The sequence below is a fragment of the Arachis hypogaea genome, chromosome 14, assembly GCF_003086295.3.
Source record: "Arachis hypogaea cultivar Tifrunner chromosome 14, arahy.Tifrunner.gnm2.J5K5, whole genome shotgun sequence".
Lineage (NCBI taxonomy): Eukaryota > Viridiplantae > Streptophyta > Magnoliopsida > Fabales > Fabaceae > Arachis > Arachis hypogaea.
In genome coordinates, this window is record NC_092049.1 from 138,623,268 (window position 1) to 138,639,427 (window position 16,160).

A 16,160-nucleotide genomic window follows, 5' to 3' on the forward strand; every position below is an offset into this window, starting at 1 on the left:
TTTGACATTTCGATTTTAAGGCTTTGTTCGTGATTAAAAGACGAAAACCACTTAATTCTTTAAAGCGTGTCGACAAGGATAGTTCACTCCTTTACTGGACATTTCTTCTTACATGCATGCATGTGCATGTAAATCTGATGCTAAAGGTTATGAGAGGGAGATATTGATTATCTAGGAAACTCTCATTCAAGGGATTTATAAAACAATACTATTAACACCTTAATTAATTTAAAAAACGAAACATTTATTAATTCATAACATACATCAACACTAATAAATTCACAGTCTTATTACCATGTTATATTACAATATTTTATTTATAAAAAATACTATCTAAACAACAATACACACGATTACATAAAATGCGTATTTTATTTTTTTACATAATATTTATTTTTATTCATAGAATTATAAACTATCATGAAATCATTTTTAAGGGTAGATCTCTATAAGTGATAAATATCCAGTAAATGGAAATATCTTGTAATCATAGAGGTCAACTTTATGAAAGATATTTTTCCATTCTTCTTCACTTCTCTCTTTTCCGTGAGTAATTTGCATATTTATGTTCATAAGAAATTTGAGTCGAGTAATTTCAGGTTCATCTTGTTCTTCATTTATCACGGTCTCTAAAATTATTATTTTACCTTTTTTATCCTTACTTGAAACCTTAACAGCATCTTTACAGTTTCTCAATATTTTTATGCAATTGTCATCACTCCAATTATGTAAGACTAACTGCAAAAGAAGACAAAGATATATATCACAACCATTTTATAATGTAATGTCGTCAATTTCGCTGGCTAAGTTTACAAATAAAATTGAGTGTCTTATTATTCAACTAGCTATTTTGGTAAAAGAAAAAAGTTGAATTCAATTGTGTAATTTTTTTTTATAAATTATTGCTTTTAGATAAAAAGTAAAAAAATAAAAATAAAAATTACATTTATATAAACTTTTTAAGAATAACCATCTATTCTGAATAGTTATTTAACCATTTGAAGCTATTCAAATGTCACCAAATGAAGTGGCAAAGCATTGTTTACATGGTGTAAGAAGAAAATGTAGGGAGCTTTCAAAAGTTTTCAACTAAATATGTAAATTCAATTAATTAATGGCATGCATCCTTTCACCTTGGTATATACAGGGGTTAAAGTTATTCAAAATGACTATCTGAATAATAAAATTAGCCATTGTATATTTGAGGATAAATATATATGTTATTTAATTTATTTTTAAAATAAATTTTATATTTTAATTTATATTTTATATTAATGATTGATTTTAATAATCAATTTTTGTGTATACTAAGATGATTGAAAATTATTAATTGTTGTAACATTCAAAAATTTTAAATCTTAAAATTTTTTTAATTTAATTACTTTGAGATTAATTTTAATAAATTACAAATGATTATATTCTAATTTTTTAATTTATTAAAGGTAATTATATCTAAAACAATATGTTTTTGAAACTCTTAAGAATATATAAGGTCTATTTTGTTTGTATTTTTATTTTTAATATTTTTCATTTTTAAAATTTATAAAAAAAAGATAAAAATAAAATTATATTTTATTATTATTTTTATTATTTTTTATAAAATCTTAAAAATACAAAAACACTAAAAATAAAAACGTAAACGGAAGGCACGTATACTTTGCAACAAAAAAGATTAGCTTCAATAATCTAATTTTGAAATTAATTAAGACAAACACACTAATAATCCACTATTAAATGCTTACCTTAAGTAGAATTGCATCAGCCTTAGGAATGGATTCAAACATGTCTCCACCGACAAAGCTCAAATTGTTGCATCCCTTCAGATTTTTCACAACCTGTGGAAGATCAAATACTATATATTTGAGTTCCGGAAATTTCTCACTGAAAATTTGAGCGGTGGTTCCAGTTCCACCACCAACATCCACGATTGTTTCCACCCCCTCAAAGGCCATGTTATGATCCTTTAGTGCCAGCTTTATCATCTGAGAATCACCGGCCATAGCGTCATTGAACAAACCCAAGATTCTTGGATTCTTATCAAGAAACTCCCACCAAGGTGTCCCCGAGGTGATTTCGTATAGACGGCGATTTTCGTCGGAAAGCCACTTGCTCAGATAATTGAAGAAATTTGAATGAACTGGATCTAATATAAACTCCACCATTGGAGCTATACAAGGGTTTTCAGTGCCTTTGATCAAGAGTTCTGATGCTGCTGTGAGAGCAAATACTTCCGTTTCTTCTTCTTGATTATTGCCATCATTGTCGCCATGCATTCTAACCTTTGTCTTACAGATATAGATATAAATATTAATGTTAATAATATAACTACATATAGGTTGATATATGGTGCACTGGTGCTTATGCTATATGGTAACTCTGATGTTTCAACAACTTTACTAAATTATGGCCAGTATATAACCAGTAAAAAAAAGTGAGCCATTGCATGAAATTTTATACTAATCTCACACTATTAAAATTAGAGAACAACTAGGGAACCAAAAGCACATCAGCCAAAAATCAGCCAAAATGTGTTTGGGTTCCATGAAAAATCGGGTTTTGGTTTGTATTCCGTGATCTCAGGAGCGGTTTTCAAACATATTATTCAAAAAGTGATTTTAATTAAATGGTTTTGTTTACTTTTTAGCTGGTCACATTTTGGTTCCATATACTTTTCCTTAAAATTATCATTAATGGCTATTTGATGGTTACAAATCACAAAAGTTGCTGACCCTTAACATTCCTCTTTTAAAAATATTAAAATTAAAGTAATATTTTATTATTATTATTTAATAACTATATTTTAATTTAAAAATTAAAAGAAAAATAATATCAAAATGCAAAAGAAGTATGACCTTAATGTTTAAGGTATTTATATAAGAATTTAATTTTGATGCACTAACAGTATAAAACGTTTTACACAGTCGTGTAATTATATTCGTTTTTTGGGATGATTATACACGCGGTCAATGTAAAAGGTAGTTATTGTTGCTGATGTAACATTATATAATTAGATGCATATGTAAAACTACTTTAGACCATTAAAATTAAATTCTTTGTATAATTACTATAGCGATCATAATCATAGACATTATAAACCTTACCGGACTATAATATGCAAATAATTAGTTTATAAAAAATAAGACTGATATTACAAATATGCATGTAAATGAAAAAAAATTGAATTGCTTGACTGTAAGAATTAACATGCCTTTACACAAGAATTTTGTTTTGTATTATGGTTTTTTTTTTTAAAACGTAAATTATTCATATATTTATTTTTGTTTTATGATTGATATTTTTTGTCACTAAAAAGAATGAAGGAACAAAGATAAAATTTCAAGATTTTTGGTCATACATATTTTTTTATTATGTTATGAAATTATTTATTACACAAATTTATTATATTACACCTAATAATCCTAAATAATTTAAGATAAAACTTCCTTTTAATATATTAAAGAGAAAAGAGGTAAAGTGATCTGAATTATAGAATCTTACTATATCAAAGTATCCAATATACGCCATGTAGCGCATGAAAACATGAATGCGCTCAACTTTAGTTGATGGAATTTTGAGAACGGAGACCAATTCTAAAAGAGTAATAGGTTTTCCATGGTCGTGGATTATGTTTGGTATGCGAGAGTCAATGATCCACTTGAGACACATGGAGTCTAGGATGCTAAACATGTGCCTATAAACAAGTGCTTGAGCTTTGAAGCTCTCGCTTGCGCTGCGGCCATTGATTGAAGTCATAACTCTTTTGTGAACAGTTTTGATTCTGCTGGTCCTTTTTATCTTTGTGGTTGATGCTCATGTTGAACTCACATTGGTTTAATTTATAGTGTAAGGTTTCATCTTGCATGCAAGAGGTGATTAATTTAATAAATTTTCCATGTGTACCACGTTATGGATTGTTAAGGTTGATATAGTTATTTTAAAATCGCTAACTTATTGGACAGCATCTGATATTAGATTAAAATATTGGAGGCTATTCCGATAAATATGTATAAAACATTTTTTTTTAAAATAGTTTTTAATAATTAAAATTTAACACATATAATCGATTAAATCGTATTAATTTTAGTAAAATTAGGGCAAATAAATTAATTTAACCAAAAAATGGTGAATCAAATTTTAAATCGGTCTAAATTATTTTTTTTTTTATAAAAAATGACTACAATACTCCTAGTATAAAAAATGACTAAAATACTCTTATTATATATATTAATTTTGAGAATCTTAAATTCTAACTCTTTTCTTCTTTGTCGTCTTAGGTTAGGATTTAGAATTTTCAATATATATATATATATATATATATATTAGGGATATTTTAGTTTTTTTTTCTAATAAAAATATTGTAGTTATTTTTTATAAAAAATATTAATTTAAATCGGTTCAAAATTTAATTTATTAATTTTTGTCTAAACTAATTTGTTTCGTCTAATTTTAATAAAAATAATACAGTTTAATTATTTATATGTATTAAATTTTAATTTTTTTTAAAAAAAATATTTTTGACATCTTTATCTAAGTAAATTCTTAAAATATTTGCAGCACCATTATAAGTTTATGATGCTCGGTTGTTGATCTAAAAGATAAGTGATTTTTTGTTTCCTTCTATATATGATCAGCTTTTGTATCGTACAATTATGGGGGAATTAATTACAATATATATGTTGACCATTAGACTACTTGACATTGCTTTTTCTATGAATAAATTAAGCCAATTTGTGACTACTCAATATTGGATTATTGCACTAACAATTAAGAGAGTAGTTATAGGTCAATATTAACGTATTTATATATAAATATATATAAGATTTAATTTATTTTTAATGAATATTTATATTTTAATATATATTTTATATTAATAATTAATTTTAGTAATTAATTTTAGTGTATACGTAACATTATCAATTAAACTTATATATAATTTTAGAAAGGGTAAAGTATTAAATTGGTCCCTAGGTTTAAGCGTAATTCTATTTTGGTCCTTAAGGTTTAAAGTGTTCTAGTTGAATCCAAAAAAATTTTATTTAGCATTAATTTAGTCCCACAGTAAGGTCAAAATTAAATAATTAACAAAATGTCCTACATAACAACAGTTCAAGAACAAAATCGATAATCTGAGAACAAGTACAAGCTCCAAAGGCACAAAATCAACCATTGATGCATCAATACATTTATTTATCATTTTCTTTAGTTTTATAGAAAATATTTTATTTATATTATAAAAAAATAATAAATAAATGTATTGATGTATCAATGGTTGATTTTATGTCTCTGGAGCTTGTACTTGTTCTCCAGATTATCGATTTTGTTCTTGTACTGTTGTTATGTAGGACATTTTGTTAATTATTTAATTTTAACCTCACTGTGGGACTAAATTGATGCTAAATGAAACTATTTTGGATTCAAATAGAACACTTTAAACCTTAAAGACCAAAACAGAATTACGCCCAAACTTAGGGAACCAATTTAGTACTTTACCCTTTTAGAAAAGTAAAAAAAAATTTAGATACAATCAATTTTAATAAAAATTTAATCAAATCAATCAAATTATTTAATTGTTCTTAATTATCAACTTCATATAAAATTGATTGCATTTGAATTTAAAAAAAAAAAAACACTTAATAATTGTCTCTAAGTCTATTATAACGGCTCCGCATATAATAATACATAATTACAATTCTGGCTAACACTCTATTTCAAGCATCCAACAACCCTTGCATGAAATTGAACGGTCTGTTTATATCTTAATTATTGTTTGGGTATGCGCGAGTTTCTATGTTAATGTGAATTGTATAAGTTTTTTATTAAATTTTTATAGGTTAAACTTTTCTAATCAAGCTTTTATAAAATATAAACACGTGATACTTTGCCATCAAATTTTTATACTACATATATACATGATAATTGATAAATCATTCAACGTTCTACATTTAAATTAGGTGCTCTAATAAAAATTTTATGATTATCATAATGTAAAAATATTTTATTTTAATTATTGAATAATAAAGTATAAGATTTGATTTTTATATATTATAAAAATATTATTTCTATTTAATATATGACTAAATAAATAAATTATATTTTTTAAACAAAAATTATTATAAAAAAAAATATTTTTAACATATTTAAATAGGACCTTTTCACAATATAAAATACTACAACGAATTAAAAATAAAAAAAATAAAAAATAAAAAAATCTTTAAATATTAATTAAAAATTCATTAGATTTCGTAAGAATAACACTTTAAATTTTAAATTTTTATTCAATTTTCTTTTTAATAACTTATAATCAGATGTCGAATTATTAATTGTTATACTTGTCTAGTGTACAATTTACATGATTTGCTTTGACCGCAACAATTAATATATTGATAATTAAGTAATCAACTATTCTCTTTGCTTTCCTTTCTCCAAATCACCTATTAGTACAATATTATTCGTTTTGACACATAAGAACTCACAATTTTGTCTTTGACAATAGGAATGATAACCGAAATCCCTCACATTCACTTGTCAAAACGCGTCATGCTAGGGAGAGGTTCCACACCTTTATAAGACATGTTTCGTTCCCCTCCCCAACCGATGTGAGACCTTACAACCGTGGCACAATTAGTCACGTTTATTATTCTCAACTTTTGTATCCGTCTCTTGAGACTACTGTAACACTCTCACTACTAGAATGTCACGCTTTCGACTGTGCTACTCTGATAGAAAAAAGTATTACGATGACTTTATATACTTAATATTAAAATAGGAGCCTTTGACTCGACACCGCATCGCCGATTTCTTTTTAAACCGGAAATAAATACTTTAACTAAAAAAAAAAAAACAGGCATAGATTTATATACAAGACTTCTTACATAATAGCTAATAATTTAATAAACATACAAAACACACAACTCCTATCCCTCTTACAAAAGTTGTAATAACAAAGACGAGCGAAGAAAAATGATCTAATTAATACAACATCATATAAACCAAAACGCAGTATAACTCTTCATAATGCTCTTTCATCCGATTCCTAAAAAGGTAAAACTGTAGGGAGTGAGAACCTAACCACACGGTCTCACCACGGAGTTTCAGAATTGTCATAAGAAGGTATTTAATAAGAAAACTATTTTCAAGTTCAATGATTATCATTGCCTTATGAATCCTTTTAAAAACCAATAGCTAATCGCTCAAAACCTTTTCAAAGAAACCAATGTATAATCTTTTAGAAATCAAAAACCAACCACGCAATCAATCAACACAATCATCAATTCAGTTCCAAAGTTCATTCTCAGATGTAGCACACTAGGACAAAAATAGGCAAGACAGACAAGGAAAGCACAGGTTTAGGTAGCAGTTACAGCAATAGTTCAGGTAGCAGTTCAGAACAGTTTAACAATTAGACAAACCAAAACAAGTTCAAACCTAAGCAAAACATATAAATGCATATGATGCATGCCTGTCCTATGGCTAATGAGCTTATCTGTCGGTTATCCAGCCAACCCGACAAGTCCGAAAACCTTAGACTGTCCTCCGACGTGCATCCCCACGAGTCTATGCATATCTTTTTCTCATATATATATATATATATATATATATATATATCAAATCGTTCAATGGGGATACTATTCCTGGGAATTTATAGTGCCCGGTTACCCTTACATCATAGGGTCAACAGAGTATCGAGTTTCAACCTGGTACACATGGTGGCAAGCCACGGTACTTTACCCAGGAAACTCGTGTCTCAGATAATTCAAATTTATAAGCCATATGGATAATTCATTCAACATTCATCGACATCTAAGTCATTCTCAATATCATCATCATTCGTCAATCCATATCTCATTTTCAAATTCATTCGAAAATCATATTTCAAAGTCAATCCTCATCATCCTTCTTCCCATTCCGTTCATTAATAATCCCAATTCAAAACAAAATTCATTCTTTGATAAATAAATCAATCTTAAAACATGTAATGTTTAAAACCAAATCTTTTCAGATAATAATTTAAGCGAAACTTCCAATTTTATAAAATTTTGGCAGCATCTCTAAAACTCAGACACTGCCACTCTTTTCGGGTCCCATTCAAACATTTCTCAAACCTTTTCTCAACCATCTCCAAATCTCAATTATTTTCCAAAATTCAACTAGTTCCAAAATAAAATTATTTTCAAATCGAACCAATTCCAGTAATAAAACTCTTTTTAAAATCAAACCAGCTCAAATATATATTAAATCATTTACAAAATCAGACTAACTCAAAATCAAACCGCTTCCAGAATCAATTTATTTTCATATCTCAAATTATTTCCAAAATCGATTCATTTATATTACCAAGTAAACTCCAAAAATAAGAAAATCCACTTTTCATAATAATTAAGTAAATAACATTTCAAACCGGTTTTTTATCAACAACCATACACCACTCACGCAATCAAGCACCCAATAATCCAGTCTAACAAACTATCACATCCATAAGACAAATATAATCACAAAAGTATAACTTTTTTTTGCATTAATATCTATTTATCACAACTCTGTAATGTAAAATAGATTTTAAGAAAAATCCCTACCTCAATTAATCGAAACCCACAAAGCCAAAATCGACTAAAAATCCTTTTCTCTTGGCCCAAATTCAACGACATCGAATCCGACCATTTTCCGTAGTAGTGACAGCCATAGAAGCACCGTACACAATAGTAACTCAACCCTAAAACGTTAACGTCGCAAAATTCTCAATAAATTATAACGAATTGCTAACAGCGAGAGTTTCAAAACAAGAAAAACTCACCGAATCAAGAGAGAAATAAAAGTTGGAGCTAGTGCAAACACAACGGCCATCACCGGCAAGAACGGAACCTAACAGAAATAATGGAAAGTGAAGGTGATGCAGAATAGCTATGATGGTTAATCCAATCAGCACCGAGAGCGGCATCAGTAATTTCAACAACAGTGACCATGGTTACAGCAAAATAGAGAATTCGAACTCAATGGAATCAAAAATAGAAATGAATTCAATGGGACGGGAAATAGAGACCGCTTACGATAAAAGAACGAATAGCAGCAATAGGAGAGGCAACCCCCTTCTCTCCAGTCCGTGATTCCGGCAACCAGAGGCACGGCGGCTGTTCCCCAGTGACAATTGATGGTGGCGGCTGAAGCTTCTTCGACGGTGACTGAAACCAACACGCAGAGACAATAAGGTTTTCGGAATCTCAAACGAAGGTAAACCAAACTCAAAAACCCTTACCGATGGTGAATCTCTGTGGCGGCAGCGGAGTTTTTCGACGGCAGAGGCGCTGCGGTGGCTGAGTACGGGTCTCCCCTATCTCTCCTCTCCTCTCGAGCTCTCTCTCTCTCTCTCTCTCTCTCTCTCTCTCTCTCTCTCTCTCTCTCTCTCTCTCTCTCTCTCCGCAAACTGCGACGGCGCGGGCTGGAGGTGACAGCGCGAACGGCGGCAACGAAACTGGAAGCTCCTGCGACGCAACGGCGGCGAGTCCAGTCACGGCGTCATCCCTTCCTCTTCTCCCCATCGCTCCCCTTCTCCTCCTCTTGTGCGTGACGACGACACGACTGCGACGGCGAGGACGACACTGAGCACGGCGCGACAGCGAGCGGGACACAGTCCTGAGCAGCGGGGCAGTAGTGCGGCGGCGGCTCCTCTCCAGCGCTCTCTTCCTCCCTTTGTGATTTTCCCCTTCCCTATTTTCTTCTTTCTTTCTTTCTTTCTTTCTTTCTTTCTTTCTTCTGAGGGGATGGAGCGGAGTTTGAGTTAGGAAGTGGCGGTAGTTAGGTTAGATTAGGAGGGGATTATAGTTTAATTTAATTAAAATTAGGGTTTTATTTGGAGATTTTGAGTTAGGATAAAATTCATATGAGTAATATAACAATTTTATAAAATTAAGTGTAATAGGATAATTAAAAACCTATTTTAATCCAACACTAATATTTATTAAAAATACTATTTAATTATCATTTTATAAATTATTCTTAAATAAATAATTCTAATTTAATAACTATAGATAATATAATTAATTTTCTTTATTCATAAAAATTAAAGTATTAATTTCTAAAATCACAATTATTTAAATCAAATAATGTAAATTTTTATTATTTTATGATTCCTAAACTTTATAATTTAAATGTGAGAATTACTCAATAATTATAAAATTAGATAAAATTTTTAATTTAATTATCAAAACTTGATTTAGTTAGATTTAATAAAATAATTTTTGAAATTAAAATCTTTAATGAATAAATAAATTGAAATTAGTTTACAATAAGATTTTTCGAAAATTCTGAGTCTTACAACTACTGTGACAAAGTTTCCCATGCTGATCCACAGGTTGAAGTAGTGGCCAAAAAATATATTTGTCAATTACTGGTTCAATTTTAGTAATTATATTAAGTTTTAATTATTTGGTTGGTTTTTATAATTTTATTAAATTTTTAATTAAATTTTTATTTTTTTAATTAGATTTTTATACTGTTTCTAATTTTATAATTATTAAGTTATTTTTATATTTAAATATTAAAATTAATAAAAGATTTTTTCATAATACATGGAGTCAAATGCCTAATTAAATTTTTAATTATAAATATTTTTAGTTTACAAAAAAATATTCAGTTAATTCTAATATTTTTATATTAGAAAGGATCTAATTATAAAATTAAAAATAACATAAGGATCTGATGAGTCCATATTTTCCGATATATTTTGGCTTGATTTGAATGGATTCTAGCATATGAACTCATATTTAAGCACCAAAATAGCATACTTTTGTGTTTGATCCCTAATTTGATTCTAAATATAAAAACATGCGTTTTACTGCTTAGATTAGTGATTTTAATTCCACTTTTATGTCATTCGATGCCGTGATATGGTTTGTGAGTGATTTCAGGCCTTAGAGGCAAGAATGGATGGCCAAAAGTGAAAGAAAGTATGTACAAGGGAGAAAACATGAAGAAAACAAAGAAAAGCACACACAGCGAAGTGTGCGTGCGCACAGCCCTACGTGCGTACGCACAAGCGAGAATTTCCATGTGTGCGTGCATACAAGTACCTGTGTGTACGCATAGGTCAACTTTCAGCCGAGTGTGCGGACGCACACCTCTGTGCGTCTGCACAGGTCCCTGCACGTGATTTCATTAAAGAAACGCGTGCTGCGCGATTTTGAGGGCCTTTGGCCCAATTTTGGAAGCTCCAATGCTGAAAGGAAAGTGCTATATCAAGGGGGATTGAAGCCATATGAAGGCATGAGAGTAGAAGGCCACATTTTACATTTTTGCTTAGCATAGTTAATTAGGAGTAGGAGTAGTGTAGAGTAGAGAGCTCTCCTAGGGTTTATGTAGGTTTCATGTAGCAGTTTATAGCAAGCTTAATTTTGGATTTTGATGATCTTTAATTGTAAGTACTCTTTAATTCCTCTTTAATTACATTGTCTTTATCTTCAATTTCTTTTGGTTCAAGTTACTTTGTTCATATTTGCAATTTTGTGTTTCTTGAAGTTTTGATCAATGCATTTTATGTTTTATGCTTCCTTTATGTTTGATTGCTTGTTTATGTTTGGTTTTGTTGATAGTTGGTTATAGTTTGTTATTTTTCCTTACAATTTTCTATGTTTTACTTTTATGCACACAAGGTGTTTGTGAAAATGCCAACTCTAGATTTTGAGTAGATTTTCCACCTTAGCTTGTGGTTTGAGTTCCTAGGATACTAGAGTCATAATGTTCGACATTTAGTGGTAATTCTTGGGTAGTTAGTTGACTCTTGTTTCCATTGACGCTAGCCTTTTATCAACTAGTTTGGTAAGTTGGTTAGGACTTATGGATTAAGGTCAATTATGCTTGCTTGACTTACTCCTCGATGGTTGGGGTTGACTAGGCGAGATTGACCCATCATAATTACCATAGTTGTGGTTATGGCGATGATAGGATTCCTTAGATCCTCATTCCCAAGTCAAGGCCCCTTTTATTGCATTATTTCTAGCATTTTCACTAGTTCTGATCTTGTTTTCTTTTTACTTGCATTAATTACAATTTTGATCATTCCTTAGTTCTTTTATTACTTAGTTCTTTAATCCAAAATCCCCTTTTGTCCCCTTAACAACCGAAAGAGAAACACTTCCAATTGCATCCTAAGGAGAACGATCCGAGATTTGATTACTCTCGGTTATATTTTTTTTTGAATTGGAATATTTGATTTGAGCATTACTTGTTGGCTAGGAACTATACTTACAACGCCAATCTTATTTTGAGATCAAATTTCTAGTCGACGGAAATGTACACTATCAGGATCCAATTAAAAAAAATATAGATATACTTAATTACAAAATTGATAAAACTATAAGAACCAACAGAATAATTGAACCATATATTAATAATTAACGTAAGTGTATACAACTTGAATACATTATTGTCAATTTAGAAAATTAATTTATTTTTCCTTAATGATTTGTCCAAAATAAAATAAATTGTAGAGAGGAGTAGTAGTGCAGCAACACCAAACTTACCCAATCACTACAAGAAAAACACCCATTCAGGTACACTTGAAAAGTGTAGCCAAAAGTGAAAAAAAATGATGTCTTAGACTACGGCTACGCTTTTTGGGCTACGGCTACGCTTTTTGGGGTGATTCCTATTCGGCCGTTGGCTATTCTCAAAGGCTACGCTTTTCTGCACCAAGGGCTACGCTTTTGGTGTTTGGGAATAGGGTACGCTTTTCAAGTGATGCTGTCCAGGACCAAAGGCTACGCTTTTCAGCTTCCATTTTTGCCAGAATAGGCTACGCTTTTCAACGCTTCTGCATCACCTGTAAAGCGTAGCCACATTGTATACCATAGCTACTTTTTATAAGTGTAGCCTTAGGTCTCTCGTTTTTTTTTTGTATACTATAGCTACTGTATATAAGTGTAGCCTTAGGTCCCTTATTATTTTTTTTATTTTATATATATATATATATATATTCTAATAATTAGTAATACAACATAATATTTAGTAATATGATTACATATATAATAATTCTGTATTTTTAATTAAATGAGTTAAATATTATAAAATAAAAATAAATATGTAATTATACTAAATAATTTTTTAAAATAATAAAAATTATCTGTAACTAAAATATATTTATAATAATGATCCAAAAGTACTAGAATGAAGTTAATTTTGAATTTTCATACATCCCACACTAAAGTAAGCATAACCATATCAAAATAAGAAGGATACCACTTAGAATTTACTACTAATACTCTACCAAAAACTAAAATATTATATCCTACATAAGTATCTTCCAATAAAAGTCATTAGTCAACCATGCATACATGTATCCATTCCCAACACTATTCTATCTTAGCCAATAAACCACAATAATAATCAGCTTAATCTTCATTATCATCCTCAATATTATCCTACATAATTATATAAAAAAATAATTAAAAAATATTTATAATGACATTCGCAAAGATATAATGAAGAATTAGGAAGGCCACAATATTCAGATATAAACACGCAAAGGATTCAACTTTAATCCAATAAAAGTATGAAGAATTAGGAAGGCTTCAGCAGAATATAGACAAACTTCCTATATAAACATACATAATGAAGAATTAGGAAGGCCACAATATTCAGATATAAACACGCAAAGGATTCAACTTTAATCCAATAAAAGTATGACTTAATTCTTCCCCGAACTGAAAAAGAAACCCCTTTCACTATCTCTTCCCCAAGTTCATCGAGTCGAAAAAGCACCCAAATTTAAGCATAAAGATTCGAAGTTAAACAGAACATAACATAACAACAGAAAACATAGGCCAAATAGCAAAGAAAAAGAGCAGCACATTGTTAGTGATAGTAAAAATAGAAGGTGAAATTAGTGAAGATTGTACCTTGTGAAGGAAACGTACGTATTCTACCATTTCCGTAGCTGAAGAAGTGAGAAGAGTGAAAAGGGTTCAGCTTTGGGACTTGTTTGCCAGAGAGAGGTGAAACCCATATGGCATTCAAGGCCCTCAAGTTCAAACTCTCAATTTCAAATTTCTTGGCAGATGGGAGTCTAAAAATCCCCTTGTTGATTCCTTGAAACATATTTTTTATTGCAATTGATTTCAAACATATCAAATACACCTTCTGCTTTGTTAAACAATGCCAAAAGCATATAATGAAAAAGAAAAAGAAAAAGTAGATCGAATATTGTTGAAATGGGATACCTTCCACTGCCTGGTAAAGCTCTCTTTTCTTCTCAGCAAGTGTGTCATCCATAACCAAGCCTGACCCAAAGCTCCGTTCTCCAACTTTGACAACAGGGAAGGGTTTAAACCAGTAGAGCGGTCTGTCACCAAACCAGCTAACATGCTCTTATCCATGATTTAATTCAATTCAACTCAACCTAGTATTCTTCATTCACATTAATCAAATATATCATGCACCTCAAGCAATTATATTACATCCACCTCAATCTCGTTAATTAAAATAAAATAGTAATAAAAAACCTGTGGAGACAGAATCTCTGGACCAAGAGAGAGGCAGAGAAGGCAACCGGTGAGTTTGGAGAAGAAACTCAAATCCCAGGAACAAAATTAAAACCAGTTAACAAACAATAATATAGGATGAAATAATTAATCACAAACAGCACAATCTATTCACAATTAAGCCACAAAATCACAAAGAACAGTAGGACAGTAGCATATTTACAATGAATAATCACAAACAGCAGTAAGAGCGGCTAATCAACAATCAATTAATCAATGAATGAAAAATTGAAATTACCATAAGTCTTGAAAGAACACACAGGAGAATGAATGAGGGCAAGAATCAAAATTAAATCTCAAGACCACTGTAATTAAACTATGTGCAAATAATAATTTAGAATATTTTAACAGAATTTGAATTTATGTTAAGGTCTAACTAGCTAAATTTAGAGTGTAAAATCTTAAGCCCTGGACTAGCCAAGGGGAAACTATGGCAATTATATGAATTCAATCAGCAAAATATAACAAAATCAACAAACCCTGATGAAGCAATATGCAAAATCATAAAGCAAAATGTAAAATCATAAAGCAAATTCTAACAAGGAAGAAAGAATCAATACTATTCAGATTTAACATAAAATTTTCAGTACATGTCCTCTAATTATTCCTTTTCTCTTAATCAATACTATTTAGATTTAGAATCAATATGTCATCATTCTTGTTATTCAGATTCACAATACCAACAGGAACAATTAAAAGTTACACGGCAACAACACCAACAATTAAATCACAATAACAAAATAAAAACAAGAAAAAAACAATAACAGACGGAATTCGAACTCAGATGCAGGCCAGAACTCAAATCGAGATGAGGGAGAGGGAGCAGTGGGGCACAGGCGACAAAAATGGAATAGACAACGGCTGTGGAACAGAGGCGAAGCAACCCGATGATAAACAAGCTGCGACGGTGCTGGAGCAGTGGGAGTGGGGATGGCGGCTAGACCAGATTCGACGGCGGCGACACAGGTTGAAGAAGAGCAGCGGCTAGGGTTTTTCTTTGAGAAAGAGAAGAACTTCAATGTCTCGGTGAGTGGTGAGCGACGATGAAGAAGATGAGGAGCGGCGACATTGAGTGGTGAGCGAAGGTGAACAAGATGAGGAGCGGTGCGGTGAGTGGTGAGTGGTGAGTGGTGAGTGATGGTGAGCGAAGGTGAGAAGGGGAAGGACGATCGAATTGAAAGGGGAAGGACGGTGAGAAGCGCAAAGATGACAATGGTGAGGGCGGCGCAGCGACAAGGAGGAGGGTGAAGAGGAGCGACGGTGAGTGGTCACTAGTGAGTGTGCAGCGAGAGGGTTTCTTCTTTGATGGTGAGAGGGTTTGGCTACTAAGTGTGAGTTTTGAAGGGACAAAAATTTCACTAAGTGTGTGAGTTTGCTTTTGGAAACTGAGGAAAAAAAATTACCAAGCTTTTGCCTTTAGATACATTAGGCATCACTTTTAAAGTGCACCTAAAATTTAATAAATAGGCTACCCTTTAAAAGCGCTCTCTTTAATACAAAAAGTGAACCCATAAATATCAACATACGGCTACGTTTTATAAGTGATTTCTATAATACCTAAGGCTACACTTTTTAAATGATGTCAGAATTGTGTTTCCTTTTCTCTTATAAAAAGGTAACACTGAGAAAAGC

General features: G+C 30.8%; 1 protein-coding gene and 1 long non-coding RNA gene across 4 annotated transcripts; both read right to left on the reverse strand.

Moving 5' to 3' along the window:
- Positions 1–226: 226 nt before the first annotated feature.
- LOC112740687 (isoflavone 7-O-methyltransferase) lies at positions 227–3,806 on the reverse strand. The gene is made up of 3 exons (XM_025789284.2): positions 3,499–3,806; positions 1,743–2,285; positions 227–738 (listed from the first exon to the last, which is right to left on the reverse strand). Exons 1-3 carry the CDS (start codon positions 3,751–3,753, stop codon positions 433–435), a joined length of 1,104 nt encoding a protein of 367 aa, XP_025645069.1. The 5' UTR covers positions 3,754–3,806; the 3' UTR covers positions 227–432.
- Positions 3,807–13,107: 9,301 nt separating this feature from the next.
- Positions 13,108–15,915, reverse strand: LOC140178380 (uncharacterized). 3 transcript variants are annotated; one of them, XR_011871488.1, is made up of 4 exons: positions 14,490–15,915; positions 14,208–14,329; positions 13,887–14,075; positions 13,108–13,409 (listed from the first exon to the last, which is right to left on the reverse strand). It is a non-coding gene; the product is annotated as an uncharacterized lncRNA (long non-coding RNA). The 3 variants fall into 3 exon arrangements; XR_011871489.1 differs by having other exon boundaries at positions 15,298–15,861; XR_011871487.1 differs by lacking the exon at positions 14,490–15,915 and having other exon boundaries at positions 14,208–14,398.
- Between the last annotated feature and the right edge of the window lie 245 nt (positions 15,916–16,160).